The 21,925-nt window shown below is 38.1% G+C and overlaps 1 protein-coding gene across 3 annotated transcripts in view; it reads left to right on the top strand.

The window, feature by feature from the left end:
* Window positions 1-2,872: 2,872 nt before the first annotated feature.
* The window catches only part of LOC127659451 (ecto-NOX disulfide-thiol exchanger 2-like), a 192,063-nt gene continuing 173,010 nt past the window's right edge, over window positions 2,873-21,925 (top strand). For 2 of the 3 annotated variants that reach the window (XM_052149280.1, XM_052149282.1), the window contains exon 1: window positions 2,873-2,989. In XM_052149280.1, the coding sequence (XP_052005240.1) occupies window positions 2,968-2,989 (22 nt within the window). In that variant the 5' untranslated portion in view covers window positions 2,873-2,967. Of the gene's footprint in view, window positions 2,990-9,550; window positions 9,782-21,925 lie in introns of all 3 variants that reach the window. The other variant, XM_052149281.1, reaches the window with a different exon arrangement.

Here is a 21,925-nt window from a genome sequence, read left to right on the forward strand (position 1 = left end):
AATCGGGCTTAAAATCGTATAGTGTAAACTCTGGGTTTGATCAATTAAATACATTACTAGAACAAAAACAAATCATTAAATTAAATCAAATTAATAAATTACCAAAAAAAAAAAAAAACTTTATTAGGCTAATGTATTATTGCCAAATTATTGCTTATTATTTTATATTATTGCACTTCTTTTCATTAACCTTGCCCTATAATTCTGTGAATGAAAAGGACATAATAATAGCCTACAGTTAAGATTGAGATGCATTAGATTAGAATGTTGATATGATTATTCAAAATATTTAATATTTAATTCGAGGTAATCTTGCCCTTCGTGGATGTGTAACCAACCTGTGTTCTTCTGTGTGTCATTTTGTGGTTGAGTTTAGTTTTTTCCCATCGTGGACTTTTCCTTTATTCCTGTGTTTTGTTTACTTTGCTTGTTAATAAAGTGCCGCGCTTAGATCCAAACCTCCCGTCTGCCTTCTCCTGCATCCTACACTATCATAAAACCATCCCTTCATTAATTTTCCCTATATGCCAGTTGACATAAGAATAAAGAGACGAGACACAAGCATGTAGTTAAGTCAAGCTTTACCGCAAGTTTAACTCAATAATAGGGCATGTGAAAACGGAAAGCGAAAGCAACCTTCACGCTGGAGGTCGAACATTATCAAGTGCTGCTAGATTTTAAATTAGTATTTTTTTTTTTATCACATTCTTTATGGTTATATCAGAAAATCCATCTTTTCTTCATGCCAATAGTGTTTAACACTGCTTAACACGTGGTGAATTATTGCATTAAGGTCCATTATCAGGTATTTTGCCCATGAAAGCAATAGTGAAGAGCTCTTGGAGCAAGAGAAAACAATGACGCTCTGATTTTTTAAAAATCCCACTCCTCGCTCCTGGCAAAATCATCCCGCTTCACTCCTCGCTCGGCTATCACTCCACGCTCTGCTACCACTCCGCTCCACTCACATACTTTGGTCACTAAACCATTGTGTTACTGCACGAGGATAAACAGGGAAAGTGCCAGAAAAGACAATGAATCCACAAACAAAACTGCTGTGCTCTTTCTCAAAATTATCCTTTGTTTTGTTGAGTACCTTTTGTTAACTGAGCTTCTGATGTGTGTTCCTTTATTCTGTGTCCCTGCATGTTGATATCAGACACACTGAAGATCTGTGATGTTTTGTGCATGTGTATGCATCCGCCTTTTCAAATTTTCCGATCGGACGGTTATTTCCTTTTAAAGCATCACGTAACTGGCAGAGTTTAAACTCTTGTTTTAGCGCAGTTGAAAACAAGATTGACTGACAGGTGCGGCATTCAGGACAGATTACTGTAGACACCACAAATGTGATGTGGTCACATACGTTTCTGACAACCTGGTTTTTGTGATCCGATCACTAAACTTTTTAAAACCCATTTAGACCTGTATTTAGTGCTGACCACTTGTGATCAGATCATTCGAAACACATCTTAAAGTTATATCCAATATTTTTAACTTTGTTTCCATGACGACATGATGTAAAACCCTGTAATCCCAGTAAACCGCAGTCTAAACAAATTTTCTTTTCTCCTCATTTTCTTCCCAATATGGAATGCCCAATTCCCAATATGCTCTAAGTCCTCGTGGGGGCGTTGTGACTTGCCTCAATCCGGGTGGCGGAGGACGAATCTCAGTTGCCTCCGCTTCTGAGGCCATCTTATCACGTGGCTTGTTGAGCGCATTAACGCGGAGACATAGTGCATGTGGAAGCTTCACCCCATCCACCGCGGTATACAAGCACAACTCACCACGCACCCCACTAATAGCGAACCACATTATAACGACGATGAGGAGGTTACTCCATGCGACTCTACCCTCCCTAGCAAATGGTCCAATTTGGTTGCTTAGGAGACCTGGCTGGAGTCACTCAGCATGCCCTGGATTCTAACTTGCGAACTCTAGGGGTTGTAGTCAGTGTCTTTACTCATTGAGCTACCCAGGCCCCTGATTTAACTGCTCAAATTATACACAAGTTTTAACAGAAGAATGTAATGTGATTTTATAAAACTATGAGCTTCAGATTTTTCTGCCTTTTAAACCCTCCAAAATTGTCCCCATTCACTTGCGTTGTAAGTGCCTCACTGCAACCCAGATCTGTACTTTTTTTTAAAGAAAAAGAGGGACGAGTTGAAATTAATTTTTGTGGTAATCAACATTATGCCACAAATGCTGTCTATTGACCTTAACTTAAATTAAACCCGGAATTGTCATTTCAATTCTCAAAAAATTCTCACCACATTGATAAGGAAACGCATGTGAGGATTCCTTATTTATTGCACTCAGAAAAATCTTCTATTTATCTGTGCATAGGCTACATTAGTCAGGAAATAACCATATTAACCAAATTTTACCCACAAATACCATACTAACAGCAATTATTGTACAGTAGTAGCTACATTAATAACAACAGTTGTATGTCTTGTAGCAACTAATGTAATTTGATATAATCCTTATCATGATACATTTTGTGAGGGAAACTAATTAAATGCTCAAGTGAGTTATTTTGAATTTATGTTAACCTTAATAAACACAGATCACCTTAATCTTCACACCCGCAGTATCACTTGCAACGACAAATCTGCGCATTTTATGAATGAGTGAGTTGTTGGAACCGTTAGAGTGGAGGCTGGCTGCTTTCAAACGTAGTTCGAAAATCAACCGTCAATAACCGTCAACCAAGCGCGTGAGAGACATCGCACGCTTACCGTGGTGATTATAATGACAGCGTTCTGATCGCATTGTGTCGTGAGCGTGTCTGTGGATGCTCCTCCTCTCTCTCTCTCTCTCTCACACACACTTGAAAGCAGTTATAAACGCAGCAGAGCCATAGACAAAAGCTGCACAGCTCTGAGACCGGAATACCGTCCACTGCCAGAGCCCTACGGGACTTTATCAGGCGTCTTTTTTAACCGAATACCCTGGACAATGTTCCTTGTGCAGTATACAGGTACGCTGTTTTTAGTTTAACTTTATTTTATAGACGAAACTAGATTAGATACATAAGATTTTGTCAGTACCGTGTTTGTGATATACAGGCTACTATGGAATAGGGAGCCGCCCGGAACGGACAGAAAACATGAATGAAAACTCCGATGTTTCGGCTCTGTCGAGAATCATTGGCGCGAGCTCACTCGGAATTCCCCACAAAGCTGTTTATGTAGGCAGTTCCCTAGGTTTTGAGCCAAACCATCTTTGGATAGTAGCAGTAGCGACAGTCATTAGAACGCAGGCGTTGACAGCTCTGGTGATTGAAGCAATTACTGTTATTAACCCGTTGTAATGACGTTATTATCGCATTGTAATGAACTAAGTTTGGTCGTCTGTGCCTGTGTGCATTCTGTTCCAGCAACCTCTCGAGTACGTTTAATTCAACAAGCCATTAAGTCGAGCGGTGGAAACCCAATCCACATATCCACCATGGTGAATTGCATTTTTAAAATACTTTTCTTTTACGCTTTTTTTACTGACCAGTGCCATTAAATACCTGATTTGGAAGGACTTACTTCACGTTAGAGAGCAAAATACAGACTGTAAAGCATGTTGTCAGTTTCAAGAAAATAAAACGTGACTCAAAAATGAGTAGCTGGAAAGATGCTGCCAAGATCAATGATAGTTAAGGCTGATAAAAAAAAAAAACAATTTACTTTTGATATATATTGAGAGACAAAATTATCCAATTTTTAATAATCCTAAACTGTTTAAATCGGCCATACAGCTGTGCAACTTGAAAATATCTGAGTAAAGTAGATTAAACATACAGTAATTATAGCATGCCTTTTATTATGCAGCTTGTTTCCTTGGCAGGTGTCCTTTTATGAATAAATGTTGAATACAGAATGCATTCTCAGTGTATACTGAGAATGAGGCATTCTGTATTCAACCTTTATATGAGAAGGAAACTATTGTCATCTGAACCTTTTACTCAGCTGTAGAGGAAAGCCTTGCTGTTACATTTGAAAAAAAAAAAAAAAAGCTTGTAATGAAGGATACCTGTTGTGTATAGATATTTTTATTTTAATAAGATACTAATATACATTTCCCTCCACTCTTTTCTTTACTATGAAATGCTACAAGCATTTGTCTGAGTAAAATGTCTCACCCTAAACTCAACCACTATGAGCAGAAAAAACAGCTCTTCTTGCTCTGTGACAGCCATGAACTTTCTTGCTCTTTTTGGTGGGTAGGGAGTGGCCATTTAAGTTGCACATAATCGCTAGTCTCTGGGTTTTCGAGCAAAATAACTAAAATTAAAATGGGGAGGGTAGCTCTGAACAAGTGTGAAATGCATTTGTGACAGGTTTTTTAGGTAAAATGAAGCAAGAAATTGATTCCTATAAAACAGTGGAATGAGAGAAATAGAGTGTGCGGTTGGCAGATGTCAGTGGTTTGATGATTCAATGGCTGTCCATTACTAACATACCAAGAAGATTTAACAAAGAGAAGGATACAGACTTATCCCAATATATTTGCTTGGAAATGAGGGAGTACGCTGAAAATAATGACTAGTAAGATTTACTTAAGAAATTTGTGCACAGTTTTTCTAAGTAAATCTTGATGTATAATATTAAGTAAAATATATTTAACTTCATGACATAATATTGATTAAAATGAGTAAGTAAATGTAACTTAAACATGTTAGTCAATAAATTAATGTTTACTTACAAATATGATAAATATGGTACTTTTTTCATTTTTATTTAAATGAACATGTTATTAGAACGTGTCACATTTTGAACTTTTCTTACAAAACTTTCCTTGTCTTTTAGACATCATCTTGCATTACTGGTGGTAGAAACAAGATTTAGAGCTGTGCACGCATACCTCAACACTTGGTGCTCAAAACACAACAATGGTGACAATCAACATATCATTTATTGATCATGAATAGTTAACAAACGTATTAACAAAATTAACATTAAAACAGTGTAAATAACTTGCAGACAGTGAAACAATGCAATCTCATTAATTAGTCAAGCTCAGTGCATGCTGGGAACACCAGCTTTGAAGTTAAGTACAATTTTTGTGTTATATTTACCAGTGATATTTCCTCAAATTAACAAATACATATGACAAGGTTTTCTACTGAAGGATTGATGCATGATGAATGGTAGTTGAAAGGTTGCTATCAATTACACTTCCTATAGTTCCTTTTAGCACTCTGCACATACATCAAGCACTAGGAAGTGTAATAGAGCTTGAAATCATGATCGTACCTAGAGACGGCAATGGCAAAATTTACAGTGAAGAAGGAGTTATATTTTGGACTGTTCTCACCCAAAACCAACTGGATTGTTTCAGAAGACATTGATCCGGAATCCTACGGATTACTTTTATGCTGACTTTATCTCCTTTTTGGAGCTTCAAAGGCCTGATCACCATTTACTTGCATTGTATGGACCTACAGAGCAGAGATATTCTTCTAAAAATATTTGTTTGTGTTTAGCAGAAGAAAGAAAGTCATACACATCTTAAATGGCAAGAGGGTGAGTAAATGATGAAAGAATTTTCATTTTTGGGTGAAATCCTTTTAATAATACACAAGCTTTAACAGAATAATTCATGTAAGTGCTTTTATAAAATCTAAAGACAGAAAAGCTTCACATTTCTGTCTTTAAATCCTCCAAAAATTAGCCCCATTCACTTCCATTATAAGTGCCTCACTTTATTTTTACTTTTTTAATTTATTTTTTAAAAGAAAAGAAGGGACAAGTCAAAATTTACTTTTGTGGAAATTAACATTATGCTACAATGCTTTTGATTGAGCCTATCTTCTGTTGAACCCAGAATATTCCTTTAAAATGTCTTAAGTGCATGAATACAAAATCCATACAATCATGTTGCTATGTACTGTATGTCAAACTGACATGCTGTGTAATTTCAGTTGGAGGTTACTATATCTCTTGGTGCTCTCCACTCTGAATTGTTTGTCATAATACTTTGTGAGAAGCACCTTGGTTTGTCCTTGTGCATCTTTAGAGGATTTTCATTTGGAGATCTCTTTTTGTGTGTGTTCGAAATATATGTTTATCAGAGCCATTGTTAATGTTCCTTGAGGCTGATTGGTAGTATTTTTTGAAATCTTTTTAACCATGAGTCTTTTTGACCATGCTCTATTTTAAATGCAGATCTCTTCTTGTTCTTGAAGGAAAATATGATAATTCTTTGCATTAGAGTTGCAAAATCAAGTTTAGGGTATTTTCATTTTGGTTTTTGAAAGTTTATGTAAGATGCATCAAGTTTAGCTAAGAGACATCCAGAATTATCCCTTTTCCACCGAAATTGCAATGTTCTCATGCACAGCCTTTGATCCTCTGGTTTACGGCCGGGGCAATCTGGTACATTCATATCATAAAGCGGCCGCAGTTTTCCACTGATTTGAGAGCCGAACGGTGACAAAATGTGTTACTGTCTACATGGTAATTTCACATGACTACCTCAAACAAAAACAAGCATGGCGCGTCACAGTGTGTTTGTATACAGCTTTCACTCTTGATTTTGAGGACATATTTAAACATATGAATTTATGCAATCCATAATTATTACATTGCTCAAAAAGATTGTCAGAGACTACATCTATGCTAAAGATCACAGGTAATATAATTACATTATATTGTATGAACTATGGCTTAACTTGCTAAGTTCTGTAAACTGTTAAAGAGGAATCATTATTAACATTGGTGTAGCAGATGTTTGGATTTTGATTTTTGCCATAGCATATAATTTTATTGATTGAGAATCCCTCCATTTCACTTGACAGACAGCCGCAATCTTTCAAACTTATTGAGTAGCTGGTCAAAAATCCCCTTACAGAACAAAACAATGCACAAAATGTAAATTACAACAGTGTAAGAAAAGCTGATTAAGTTGGCAAATATAACAACTTACTGAGATCAGTTGCAGAGGGATCTGGTGATACACTGTTTATCACAAGCATTACTGGCTGAATTCAGAGCAGGCTGGTCGGTGTCCAAAACATCGTTGCTCCGTCCACAGTTGTTTTTGCTTATGTCCTTCATATGGTCGCTGCATTCCCTTAAGTGTTTTTCAATTTGTTTATGATTTGGTAATTTGTCTGATTGAAGGCGGCAGGCATCATTTCATACTGTATCTTGATTCTCATAGAGAATTTTTGTCCTTTACGATGTCTCTTGTTCAGTGGTTCCCAATCCTGTTCCTCGAGGCCCTGAGCTGATGAGTTGAATCAGGTGTATTTAATTAGGACGATATCCAAAATGTGTAGTGTTGGGGGGCACCAGGAAGAGGGTTGGTAACTACTGCTGTAGTTTATCTCGGATCTTCGAAAATACTATATCGCAAGTAGAGCACTCATATCGTTGTGCTACCTGAAAGTTTTTGATGTCTGATAATTTTGTGTTTTTTTATTGTTGTTATAGTGCGAAGAAGTACTGCTGCAGATGGTAGCTACTGTTGTTGTTTGGGAAAACTTTACCATGGTGACGAGACATTTTCCCGCCCTCTGTCCCCTGACGTAATCGGTTCCTGCATAGAGACCAGCAAGCTTTTGGGGCTGGTACGGAACCAGGTTTTCGGCCCCGGAACGGCCTTTTCTGCTATGGAAATTCTTGGAACAGTTTGAGAATTCACACTGGCCCAGGAACCCGCACCCAAACCATGTCGGTGGAAAAAGGCTAATTGGCATAAAATGCTGGCTTTTCATAATGTGATTTATAAGTAGTGCTTTCTAGTAACTTTTATATTCTTTTCCTTCTGGTCTGGATATCTCACATCATGGATTTCATATAATTGTGACATCTACATATAGACTGTGTCCTCTGCTCACAGTGTTATTTGGGCTTGTTAGGATTTCTGTGTGTGCTCCAAACCTCATTTCAATGCATGTGTAGTATTTTTGCCATAATTGAGTTTGTTGTACTCGCACAGTTCCACATGGCATTTGCTCTAGCAGTTTGCACGTATCTGTGTCTTCCTGTGGTTTGCTCATTAAAAGCCATGGTATCCAGTGCTAATGAATGGTGTACCTGATAATTGACACTGCAACAAATGCTGCTCTGTGTTGGATAATGAAGAGTCCTGCTGGCTAAGCGTTATCAGCACTTTTTTTTATTCTGTGTTTTCCCTCCTTTACAAGAGACCATTTTAAGTGCATAATGAGAGGCTAGTTATAAATATTTACTCCATTTGACGGTTGCGGCTCCAAAAAGAAAACAGTGAATGTAAATATAAAAGTGAATTGCAATGAAGCAAGAGTTGCCTATGGCACAGAGTCTGAAGATGTATTTAGTCAGAATGTGGAGTTTATATTTGTTGCGTTATAAATGTTGAATGGGCCAATTAACAATGAGCAAAACTGAATTTAGCCTGATGGTTTCTCTTTGACTGCACTGAGAATACTTTGTTTCAAATCACACCTGTCTGTTTTAGAGAAATCCATAAAAAGCACTCAAGCAATCTTAAATCCTTATGAGAAATGAATGCAAGATTATTTTCATCCTTATTGTTTTACATGAGGCCCATTGTGTATTTGTTTGGTTCTCTCCTCTCAGACATGCCAGAGCATGACAGTGTGGTTCAGTCTCTCTCCATCTGCTAATGCTAAACATTCTGTCCCAGCACATTTAGATTTTCAAAACATTAAATCTTGCTTAATCTGTTTCTTCCTTAATATCAGTGTTCAGTTGGAAGCTAGTGACTATGGCTGAAGAGGTCCCAATATTTGCATAGGTTAAATTTGAAGTGTGAATTTGTGAAAGAGTCCTCTGAGCATTCAAACGTTCTTTCAAAATAAAAAAGCTCAAACAGCCTGTTGTGCTCTCAAGGCAAGAAAGGAGGTTCAGGTTCAAGTGTCCATGACAGAAGCCCCTTTGACTCTTAAAGACCTCCTGAAGTGGAAGTGAGATAGGCCTTGGATTCAGCTCAACCCCCCATGAGCTAACAAGGCCTTATCACATCAAGTTTAAGGAAGCAAGAGTAATGGCCAAGAGGAAGCTGCCTCTCTGACTGTGATAAATTATGGTATTGCATTCGGGACAATAAGGACCCTAGAGCTGGTGTTCAGAGCAGCTAAAACACTGAAAAAAATTAGACGACAAAAGAAAAAGTTCTCTTATAATTGACGTCCATATTTTGGAACACAGGCAGTGTCACCAAAGTTTCACCTTACTATAAAGCTTTGCTTGTCCACAAACAGGAGCATCATGGTTCCCTTTTGCCATCTAAATTAACCCCTTGATGATAACTTCACTGAGCTCCAGCAGCAGAGCGCGTTGGCTCATCAAGGGTCAAACGAATCCACCGGGGAACCCCTAAGCCTCAGTCCTCATTAAATTTTCTGATGGAGCAAATTCATGGCTTAAGGCCTGCTATGCACTGCTTTTTGGGCTCTGCCGGTACGCAAAAAGCGCGAGCTCTCCTTCTGATGGGGCAGTAATATTGTATATCACTGCTGCGGCACACAACCTGTTTGAGATATAAAGCGAAACAGAGTTTTTGTTGTTACTATGATATTTTTTTCCCTCTTCCTTCCTAGTTCTGCCAGAAAAAAAAACAATTGGAAGCAGCACAGCATATAGCATGATGGATCATCCACAAGATGAGGATACTACATCTCTCAAGTGCACCAGTGTTTGCCAGGGCCCCTGAGAACGTGCAGAGATGCAACCACTAGCTCACTGTAGATAATTGAATCTAATAATCTAATACAGTGGTTCCCAAGCATTTTCTTTTGCGTACCCCCTCTCTAAAGCATAGATAACACAAGGTATTTTGAAAATATGTATATTTAACACAATTCACTTTGTAAAACAACTCCCTGCTATTAAACATGTTATATTTGTAAATGTTTTGTACGTTATATGAATCAAATACATGTTGAATAAATGGTTTACCGATTGAGACGGGTATGCTAGATATGATATAACTGCATAACTTGAAAACTCCCCCTCATTGCTTAGCAGTACGCAATATTAGCATTCGATTCTGTGCCTGGAATTGCACATCATTGCAGGTACGGCATTGCCGGCCGACTTCGAGCATTGCGGGTAAGTATCTGCAATTGCACAGTCAGCTCAAGGTGTTTTGTTATGTCACATTTGACACTGTTTGCAAGGTTGAACTCATCTGCTGAAAAAACATAATGCAACGATGTAAAAACAGGTCTCTAGCGTGCAAGCAAACGTGAGTGAAAATTGCTGTGTGTGAATGTGGAAAATTATTTGGCCACACCGGATGTCTGACACCTGTCATCAAAGCTTATGAACTTACGCCATCAGAACCAAAACTCCCTATGCATCTAAACTTAAATATAAATAATATAAAACTGTGGACAACTGACATGTTTGAGTCTGGTAAAACAGTGAAGTATCAATTTTATTTGCTATCACTAAGCTACTTCACCTAGCAGTGTGCTGGGCTCGCGATAAAAGATCCTTTTGAGATGCACAACGCATGAGTAGATGCATTTTTTTTATTGCAAAAGATAGGGTTATTTCATTGTATATTTATCTGACCTTTATGACACAACCATTTGGGTGTTTCTACACTAGAGGGCACACAAAATTATTTTTCCCTGTGAGAAATACATGAACTGGGTTTGAATGTTATTTTAGACTATGATGAAATTAAAAGAATGGTAAATCATACCCCCATTGTCACCTCACGTACCTCCAGGAGTACGCGTACACCAGTTTGGGAAACACTGATCTAATGCAATCAATCTGTGGTGAAATTGCTTTTTTCGTTTAAGCCTGACTCATTAAGTAACTCATTAAGGGTTGTGCACAGCCTGGAGTAAATAACTCAGTCACTACTTTGCTCCTGCTAGAACCTTTTTTTTTAACCTTGTACCCTTGTTTCTTTGAACTCTGAAGCACTGTGTATATATATATATATATATATATATATATATATATATATATATATATATATATATATATATACACACACACACACAGTGCTTCAGAGTGTGTCACACACACACTTTTTTCATGTTTGTTTTTCCTGTTTTGAGTGTGGAACAGCGTGTCTAGTTTAGTCTAAATTTTGCTCAGTGATTTTCCACCTTCAAGGTTATGGGGTGCAGCTCGTCAGCATCTATTTCTGCTTGTTTTGCATAAACACAAACATACCCACAAGACCACCTCCTTTCATTAGGATTTTAAAACACTTTAAAAAATGCTCAAGTTCAACCCTCAATCTGTAAGCAGAATGAACTGCATAGTGTATGATTTGAGGTCAGACGGAAAGGCTGTTTCTGTTATGTACTGCCTTGTATTTGTCAGATGTTGCCATTAACCAGTCTCCAAACAGTTAAAACAAGATATTTAATCCTTTTTTGAGGCTATTAAAAAATGGCATTTCATTTATTTTAAATAGTTAAAATAATGATTATTTTTAGTGTTTAAACCATTTCCCAAACAATGCACATTAAACGATGGCAAATCGGCAGGTGATTTACCTCTGGTTTTGTCACTAACTTTATTGCCATCTCTATTTTTATTGTAGGAATACATGCTGTGGAGATGACCCAGTAAATCTCTCTGAAATTCGTAAGGGAGGTCACCACTGGTTTACAGCTTGAGATCTCTCATTACTTTTTCTTTGTGTTTTGACCTCTGGTCAACCTTGAGATTCCATAGTGCTACAAATCTGTAAACTTCCGAAACCTTCAAATTCTATTTATTTAGCAAGTTGAGCTCTTTAGTTTATCCACAGGTACAGGGGAAATTTTATGGAATTAAACGATTTTAATTTGATGCTGAACGTTTTGTGCTTCTGTGTGTATTTTATCTGTAATGTCTGTGAAGTCTTTTGGAAGTGAACATGGGATAGCCCATTGTATTGTAAGTGGTTCCCCAAAGTTCCAGTAGCTACTGTGATGTGACGACCTCTTCTGCTGACATCATCGATGCCCAAGCACCTTGGATCAGCCACCCTTCCTAGGCTCCCGACGGGAGTGGGTGGTAGAAATTATTCCCATTTGGAAGGGCATCATGAGGTGCACTTGAAGTTCATAAACTTCATCACCACTGCCTTAAAATACACAGGTTCAGGAATAGAGCGTGTAGGGTACGTTCATGTGTTTCCGGACCCGCTCCCTGGAAATCCTCGGTCCGAGTTATATGTGTTGTTGAGAACTGGAGCACTGGTCACGGCCAGCGGACCAGAATGCTGGGCTTCCATTCTCCTCACACGCCGTAGGCCTAGGTAAGCTGTGCTGCCAAGGAAGCCGCTGGTCCTTGTGCCTTGTGGAGGGAAGTGCATTTGTCTGACTGACCCCACCCCTTTAACCTGGAATGAGCCCTCTTGTCACTCCCCAACCTTTGTATAGCCCAATCGCACTGAAAAGAATCCTCTTTATTTTGGACTATTTCCCTCTTTGAACAATTTATTCCACCCTTTTTGTTATTATTATTTAAATTAAACACCTCTCTATGTCTGTCTCTTGCTCATATAACACGCTACCTAATTAATTTGACAAAAAGTCTACTGCATTGTTCAGCCTTATTCCAGCCTTATCAAGCTTCTGTGACACTTGAAAGATTTACACTAGATTAATTTTGATTTACAAAACACTTCTAGCAAAGTGGTTGTGTATCGTGGCCTCATTCCATATATGAAGTTCTATTGATAGCAACAAACCTTTCTACAGGGTAACTAGGCACATCTCTCCCCGAGGTTGAGGACCTTTACCTTTAGATTAAGACAAATATCATTCATAAGTGCAATGCTTGCTGTGAACATCTACCATTCATAAAGTATAATTAATTGAATTGTCTTTTCAGCCGTGACATGCTTCAGCTCCTAGGGATTTGGACTTTCACCTTGCAGTGCTAAAATGTCTCGCTGAGGCATAAAACAGCCAGCATGCTCACATATTCATGGAATTGCATTGAACTGTGTTGTCTCAAATGGATGTGGCTAATCACAGTCAGTAGCTTCACAGCAGCAGGAACAAGGTGCCAGAGCCAGGGTTTTGGAAGGGACACACCTTGTGTTTGGATGCACAGTGGCTGTGATTGGTTTATTCTGTCCTGCCAGTTCGGTTCTAAAAGAAGCCATGGCCACCGCTGGCATTGAAGATAATCCATCTGTCAGCACCTGTCAGCTGGTTCCCTTGTGCCCTTACACCCACATGGCCGTGTTGACAGAGGGATTCAGCATGCATTCGGGTTACTTTACTGAGGGCCACTCAACCAAAACCACTGCAGGTGTAATAACCCACTCTTTGATAAATGTGGAATGTCAATGGCATTTTTAAGCTAACGACAAAATGGCGGACCTCTTCTATTTCCTGTGGCTGTGGTCATATGGGAGTTGAAGGCACTCGATGAGTACTCTTTTGGGGGCACAGTCCGAATTGGTGACCGTTGATGTTAGAGACACATAGGAAACTGTGTGCACCTTAAGAGTGAAGCTGCCAACAATTGACTGAACATCATGGCACTGAACATAGCCATTACAGATTAAAGTAATTGGATCCACAAATCAGCAGATGGGTACAGGTTTATGGTGGCACACATCTTTATGACCTTATAATTCAGGGCTTGGAAAGATGATGTCAGGACTGTTTTGACATTGTGGGTTGTTTCTGACAATGGGCAGCATGCTCATGCCTCTTATCAGTCAAGGGACTTGTTGGTGAGAAGATGAAGATTCACCATACTTAACGTAAATGGAATGCCTTGCAAAATTTTGCCAATCTGTTCTGATTTTAAACCATCTGTTCGACACATAATCTCTTTCTTATTAAAGGTGAATGTCACCTGTGAATGTCATTGTGAATGTCATTCTGATGGATGATGCTGTGCCACTAGCATCATCCATCAGAATGAAAGAATAATGATTGTTTTCAAACAACTTTCCCGAATAATCCCACCCCACAAACAGATAGTCTCCTTACAAACTCATGCCATTGTTTGGGCCAATGTTGGTGTTTATGGCTGGTCAGAATGCTTTAACAAACTGAGAAGTGTCTAATAGCATCAAAAAACATTTTGGGGGAAATCAACCTGCAAATGGCTTACTTATAGTTGTCTCTGCATATTAAGCTTAAATAGGAGAAAGTATTTTAGCATCGTCAATCTTACAAAGTTCAATCAGAATTCTGTGGCATTCACACCCTATCAGAATTTTTGTAATTATGCAATGACAATTCAGAGATTCTTTTTCTGAGCTGTTTAATTATTTGTTTCTCTGGCAATGCTCATAACACCAAAACAGATTATTTGGCTTTTGCTTTGTTGTTGGTGACAGGAAAATATTTAAATCACTAAATTAATTAACCTGTATACCCTGATCAGCCACAATTTTAAAACCACCTGCCTAATATTGGATAGGTCCCCCTCTGAGATGCTATTCTTCTCACCACAATTGTCAGAGCGGTTATCGGAGTTACCATAGACTTTGTCAGTTCGAGCCAGTCTTGCCATTCTCTGTTGATCTCTTTTATCAACAAGTCATTTCCATCCACAGAACTGCTGCTCACTGGATGTTTTTTGGTTTTGGCACTATTTGGAGTAAATTCTAGAGACTGTTGTGCATGAAAATTCCAGCAGATCAGCAGTTCCAGAAATACTCAAACCAGCCCATCTGGCACCAACAATTATGCCATGGTCCAAATCACTGAGATCACATTTTTTGCTCATTCTTTGATGGTTAATGTGAACATTAACTGAAGCTCCTGACAAGTTTCTGCATTATATTATGCACTGCATTGCTGCCACATGATTGGCTGATTAGATAATAGCATGGATGATTGTTGTAAATACAAGGGGAAACCAAAAACATCCACTGAGCAGCAGTTCTGCAGTTGAAAATGCCTGTTTGATTAGAGAGAACAACAGAGAATGGCCAGACTGATTCGAACTGACAAAGTCTACGGTAACTCAGATAATCAATCTGTACAATTGTGGTGAGAGGAATAGCATCTCAGAATGCTATTCTGAGATGCGGGTTGCCGCTGTTTTGGTGGTACAAGGGGGACCTACACAATTTTAGGCAGGTGATTTTAATGTTGTGGCTGATCTGTGCATATTCTTGCAAAATGTTTAAGAATAAAGAAAGTTCTCCAGGTAAACTGGCTATAATAAAATGTCATATAAAGCATAAATATTTTTAACAATTTAACTCTTGAGGCTGGAAAAGGAAAAATGGTCTGGAAAGACATGAATGGTTTTTAGAAGTCAGAATCTTGATGTGAACGCATCGTTAGACCAGGCTGGCAACAGTATCCTCCAACATCTTAAAGTGCTCTGTGTTAGTGAATTTTCAGCATTTTCATGATTTGCCAGAAGTGTCAAGGTTATATACAGTACTGTGCAATAGCTTTAGGCACTTGGGAAAAATGTTGTATAGTGAGGATGTCTTCAAAAATAATGCCATAAATAGTTTTCATTTATCAATTAACGTCAAACAAAGTCCATTAAACATAAAAAAAAGCTTAATCAATATTTGGTGTGACCACCTTTAGCTTCAAAACAGCACCAATTCTCCTAGGTACACTTGGATACAGTTTTTCTTGGTTGTTGGCAGATAGGAGGTTCCAAGCTTCTTGGAGATTTTACACAGTTTTTCTATCTATTTTTGCTGTCTCAATAGCTTCCGTCTCTTCTTGTAATCCTAGACTGACTCTATATTCAGTGAGGTGCTCTGTGGGATGACCATGCCATCTGTTGCAGGGCTCCCTGTGCTTCCATTGTATTCTATTTGCAAAAGAAATGTTTGGGAGTCTAAAATGTATATTTCCTATTGACACACTAAAGCTGAAAATATAAATAACCATCTTAAGACAAATGTTTTGTGAAGCATCTTATGTGCCTTAGACTTCTGCACAGTACTGTATTTATTTTTAAGTTGTGGGAAAGTTAGTGAGGTTGTGTATGCTGAGATCTGACATTTCCTGGATATACTTTTTCCTCTCTTTTGCTGTTCTTCAATATTTTTGCTGTTATTTGTTTGTGTTTATAGCTGCACATTCAGTTACTTCAGTACGCAAGTGTGAGAAATTAGAAAGGGTCAGGGGAAGGTCACTGAGGAGTAAACTGATGTGACTGAGAAGCAGAAACTATTGTCAGTAAGAAAAGCTAGATGAATTGTTTTCTACAGGTAAGCGAAGCCCCTCCAATGGTCTGCTTATTTGAATCCTGGCGAAGTCCCATGTACAAAATCTGTTTCTCTTCTCCACGAGTGTTAGCGTGTTCAGTGAAGCGTCACTGTAATAAGACAGGCCTGGGCCAGGCTCCAGGAGCACCACAGTACCACCGGCTGTTCTTCAGCATCCACAACACATTCATCTTGTATGTGGGCCCTTGTCTAAAATACCTTCTCCTGCATGACGTTTTGTGCCCTTGGCTTAAGGGTCTTTTTCTGAAAAGTCAGAGAAATAGAGTGAATCCCAAGACCATTTTTAAAAGTTCCATAAATGCTTGGCTTTGGTTACTTTTTACTTTTTCTAATTTATTAATGATATTTGAATTACAAATTTATATTATCATCATAACATTTTCAGTAAAAATGTTAATTGAAAAATAAACAAATCTGAATTTCTATTAATTTAAGTCTTTTGATTTAATGACAGCATGCACTCAAGCTGGCATGGGTTCCACAAGTTTGTGCAAAACCTGGTGATCCATGTTATCCCAGCATAATTTGGAAACGTTCCAAACGTTTTCAAGCTACATGCTTATCATCAGGCATCATTATATAATTGAAATATACCCAAGTGAATTGAAATCGGAATTGATTCATAATTAAATCAAATTATAATATCATGATGTAATGCAAAATATTGAATCATGACACATTTATATTGTCATTTAGCAGACGTTTCAAATTATTCAAAGCGACTTACAAATGAACAACATAAGCAATTTGTCATACAAAAGTCAACAATATCTGCAGTATCGCACTTCCAAGTTTTCAAAGAGACTGGAGTAGTAAAGATTATAGCACAGAAGAAAGAGACAGATTAGGAAATTGTATTCTTTCTTTTTTATTGTAAGTGCATTTATTGTGGATTGGTTATATGCTTGTGAAACAGATGTGTTTTCAGCTGGTTCTTGAATGTTGAAATGGTATCAGCAGATCATCTGAAAGTTGGAAGGTTATTCCACCACAGAGGAACAGAGAATTAACTTGTTCATTGACCGTAGAGAGCGAGATGGGACATAGACCTGGAGGATTGATTTGAAGAGAGTGCAGTTCCATTAACTGCCCTGAAGGCCAGAGTCAAAGCCTTGAATTTGATGTGGAGTGTATTCAAGAGTGGGGTGACTTAAGCCCTCTTTGGTAGATTGAAGACCAGATGCACTGCAGCATTCTGGACTATCTGCAGTGGCTGAGTCATGCTAGCTGGGAGGCTGTCCAATAGGGCATTACAGTAGTCCAGTCTTGAAATGACCAGAGCTTGGAATAGGAGATGTGTAGCATATTCAGAAAGGAAAGATCTGATTTTCTTGATGTTGTAAATCACGAACCTGCAAGAATGTGGGTTTAATGAGATGTTGGCAGTGAAGTCATCCACCATCGTGAGGTGCCAGGCGATACCCAGCCCTAGTAGATGAAATGGTCAATGGCTTACTGTATTTGATTAGTAAACTCCAAATAGTGCATAAGCATCTTGACTTTTTGATTTTCATTTTACATCATAACGTTTATCTTTTTTTTACATTCTTTAAAACATTGTTTATCTCTGGTTATAAATAAAATTTGTAATGTGGTCTCAGACGTCTGGACCCCCAATGCTCAGGCATTGACAATACAGACATGAAATCAAGTGGTGGAATGGGGCTGATGTCAATCTAGAGGCGGGTGGGTCTGTCAAATTGGAGGTGTGACAGGGCTGATGAAAACATAACATAGGGAAAAGTTCTTGCCCAAGAGTGAAGTTAAACTTAATGATAAACCCTAGTTTAAGCAAAACCTCAATCCAGGACAATCTTAGTTAAGACTTATTTGTTTTTCTCACATTATCGCTGAGCAGAATTATGTATATGTGATGAGCAAAACAGACATCAAGCACATGCGACAGTACATAATCACTTATAAGTCACTGTGTTTTGTGTCAAAGTACATTGTGATGTACCATATCAAATGCAGTCATTCAAAAGAATATCTCTGAGTGATCATTCTGATATTGCCTAGCCAGTCGCAACAGATACTATATTAAGGGAGTGATCCTGCAGTGCAGAGGCAAAATTTCAATGGTAATGGAATAGGATATTTTCCTTTATTTAAGGTAAAGTGAATCAAAGAGTGTATTAAATAATACTTTCCACACTTGTCTCTGATAAGTTCTTAGCTACGTGGATCATTTGCACCCTTGAGGTTATTAAAACACCTCACCGTTCTCCATCATGATTGGGTAACAGTGGGTCAGTAATGGACACCGTAATTATGTGTTAAGTGAGTGTGACATTAGCATAAATAAGCTATGTTTTTTATGTTATGAAAACATTTTAATCGAGCTAGTTTGAAATGGCAAGACTTGGATGTGAAAGTAAGGGTAAATAGTATTTTTTCATGCTCCTGTGGGACTGACATTGCTCATACAGTATCTCTAGGGTGTCATTAGCTGCATCATTGACACATTCATTTTTCTTTTTGCCTGCTGTGTAGATTGGAATGCCTAGTGGATGCTGAGCAAAATGCCTGCGGTTTCGACTGGCTCAATCAATTCAGTTCTTTGTCTAGATCGGGAATTGTTGCTCACCAGATGCCTGTGAGCTTCCTTCTGCTGTAATCCACACCTGAAATAAATAAGAATCATAATAACTGTTGTTTTGTTTTGCTCAGTATTGTCATGGCCTAACATTTTCTAAATGGTTTCTAAAATGTACTTTTTACTTTTTAGTTGAAAGTGCTTAGGCTTTTTTTTCCTTACTATTGTATGTAAGCTAGTTTTTAGGCTTTTCTCACAATGCGTGTCATTCACTAATAATGGAATACAAGTGTGCTTTCTTATATAAGGTTTTCACACAAAACTTTTCCCAGGTTCACAACAGATGCATACACACAAATGTTTTTTTTTTTTTTCATTGTTTTAATGTTGATACATTTAGATTATTCTTCATCTCCATTTAAGCTTTCCACACAATCTCGCCGACACAGCCACTAGGAGTCTGTTGTTTTTATGTACATGTGGTTTGAGTTGGTTTATCATTTTATACATTGTCCTTAAATATTTGAAAGGGAAAAAAGTAAGTTGTTGATTAATCATGATTTATGCGTGAAACATTTGCATACAAGTTTTGCTCATAAATATGCTTGGGTTAGTAAATACAATCCAATGTATTTGGTGGTCTATTTAGCATATACATGCAACAAATAGGACCATTCATGTATTACAATGTGAATATAACCATTGAAATTCTTGAATTGCAAAAGTAATATGTCCTTGCTCTCGTGAAATTTAAAGAATGCAAAAAATAACCTCTAAACCACTGATCTTGCGGTTTGCGTCTTAGAGGCATACAGATGACCTTCAGGCATTTCTGTATGCATTCGTGTGGGTGATTTCAAGCGTTTGCAGACTGTTTGTGAATGTAAACTGCAGAAGCAATGACAGCTCCACATCATTCTCTCTGCCTCCAGTCAAATGTTTGCTTTAGCCCACTTTGAAGGATTACATTTTAATAGTGGTAAGCACTGAAGCCCCTGAAGATTTTGCCTTCGTCTCATCAGCCTGGAAACTGTGGGAGGGTCCCTATAAACAGACAGCAGCAGATCGGGGTGTGTTTTCTTGGCTGGACGTCCCTCCCCCCACCTCAGGCACAGCTGCCCATGCCTCTCGCTGAAGAGAGAGAAGAATGAGGGAGGAAACAAGCAAACTATGGCAGTACTGATGTGACGCTGACCCATGCCACATGCATTAGTCTTCCCACTCTGTTTACTTTGGACGGGTAATTATACAGGCAAGGTTTGGCCGAGTCTTGCAGAGTTGTTTTCCCCTCTATTTTTTCCCCATGTCCTAATCTTCTTGTAAGGCCAGATAATTAATGGCGGGTCAATAGGGGAACCTGTGGTTAATAGATTGGATTCAGCTTGTTTAAGCTGCTTCTTTCTGATTCACACATACTAGATTTTGTCACAATAAGATTTACAACTTCTAGTCCACTGACTGATAACTCGAGCCACCTCTGCACTTATATATTTTCATTTGTAAGCGCATTTATTTTACCACATTTATGCCACACATCCATACCGAAACTAGAAATTACAGAAAAAAAAGTTTTCCATTTGAAAATGTTGTGGATCGGTTTAGAAATTAAAAGAGAGTCTAGAAGAAAATAAATAATCAAATCATTTTTTATTTGTCTTTTATCCTAGAACCGCATATCCAACTGCAAGTACTGTAGTGCTGGTGCCGTGACCCAGTTTTCCTGAGTTTGTTTTGGCCAAAATTGTTTTTGTTTGCATTGCATTTGAAGTAAACTAAAATATTTTGTTTTTTATATCATAGCCAGTTGTCCATCAAATTAGCTTGAGATTTGTTACGAGCTTTAGTTATAAAAATGAGCATTGGTTTGCATATTGGTTGTCATAAATGTGTATTCTGTTTGCCAAGAATAGAGACATAATGCATGATTTTTACATTAATCTAGTTTTTGGCAACAGACAGGTCCAGGTCCACCATTCATTTGCAAAGGTTGACATTTTTCCTGAAGGTAAAAGACGTGCTGTGAGATTTAAGGGATGTACTGTGCAGTTAGTGGTCAGAGTCTTGTATAATGCTTAAAAAGCCCCTCGGGCAGACTTACAAAGGTCTTTTACAACATGTCATCTTAGGCAAAAAGCCAGACCCTCATTAGCTCGCAGCAGTGCAGCCAGATTGAGAAAAGGGGGATTTAGGCTCACTGTTCTTTATGCTTAGTCTTCTGGATGTTAAAGAAGAAAGTAAATGAGTTCTGTTTAGCTGAGAGAACATAGCGAAGTGCATTAGTGTTGGTTTAGCATTTTGCACACCTGTATATACTTTCATTTAGATGACAAACTCGCTGGGCATTTTTCAACATCTTTAGCCTCATGCTAACTTTAGTGCATAGGTGCTTCAAGAAGATAATTGTGAAAAAAAGAAAGAACATTTTCACCTGGCACATCAGGAAATGTGGCTGATGAATCTTTGCACCACTGTCAAAGTTGTTGGCTGTTGCTTACTATCTTTATCAAACTTCTATTCTCTAAATGTTGTTGTTGCAACATTGCCTTGTATACTCACTGAGCACTTTATTAGGAACACCATGGTCCTAATTATGTGCCCAACTTGGTCTTCTTCTGTTGTAGCCCATCCTCCTCAACGTTCAATGTGTTTTGCATTCAGAGATGCTATTCTACTCACTACAATTGTACAGTGGTACTGTGTTAAAAGTGGTTATCTGAGTTACTATAGCCTTTTGGTCAGCTCATACAAGGCATTTCCATCCTTAGAACTGGCATTCACTGGATGTTTTTTGTTTTTGGCACACTTCTGAATAAACTTAAGAGACTGATGTGTGTTAAAATACCAGGAGATCAGCAGAATTAACTCAAACAGAAATAGTCAAACCAGCCCGTCTGGCACCAACAGTCATTCCACGGTCGAAATCAAAAAATGTTCCCCATTCTGTTGGTTGATGTAAACATTAACTGAAGGTCCTGACCCATATTTGAATGATTTTAAGCATTACACTGCTGCCACACAATTGGCTGATTAGATAATTTCATAAATAAGTAGGTGTTCAAGTGTTCCTAATAAAATGCTAAGTGAGTGTTTTTTGCTATAAATCCTCTCTTAGAGATTAGATGCCCAGGTATATACTTAATTTATACTTTGTTGACATATACCCACTACAACTTCTTTGTGATACTCTTTTAGTACAGTTAATAGCAGGAAGAAAATAGGGTCAAGAAAATCTAGGACGCAATATGT

The sequence above is a fragment of the Xyrauchen texanus genome, chromosome 19, assembly GCF_025860055.1.
Source record: "Xyrauchen texanus isolate HMW12.3.18 chromosome 19, RBS_HiC_50CHRs, whole genome shotgun sequence".
NCBI lineage: Eukaryota > Metazoa > Chordata > Actinopteri > Cypriniformes > Catostomidae > Xyrauchen > Xyrauchen texanus.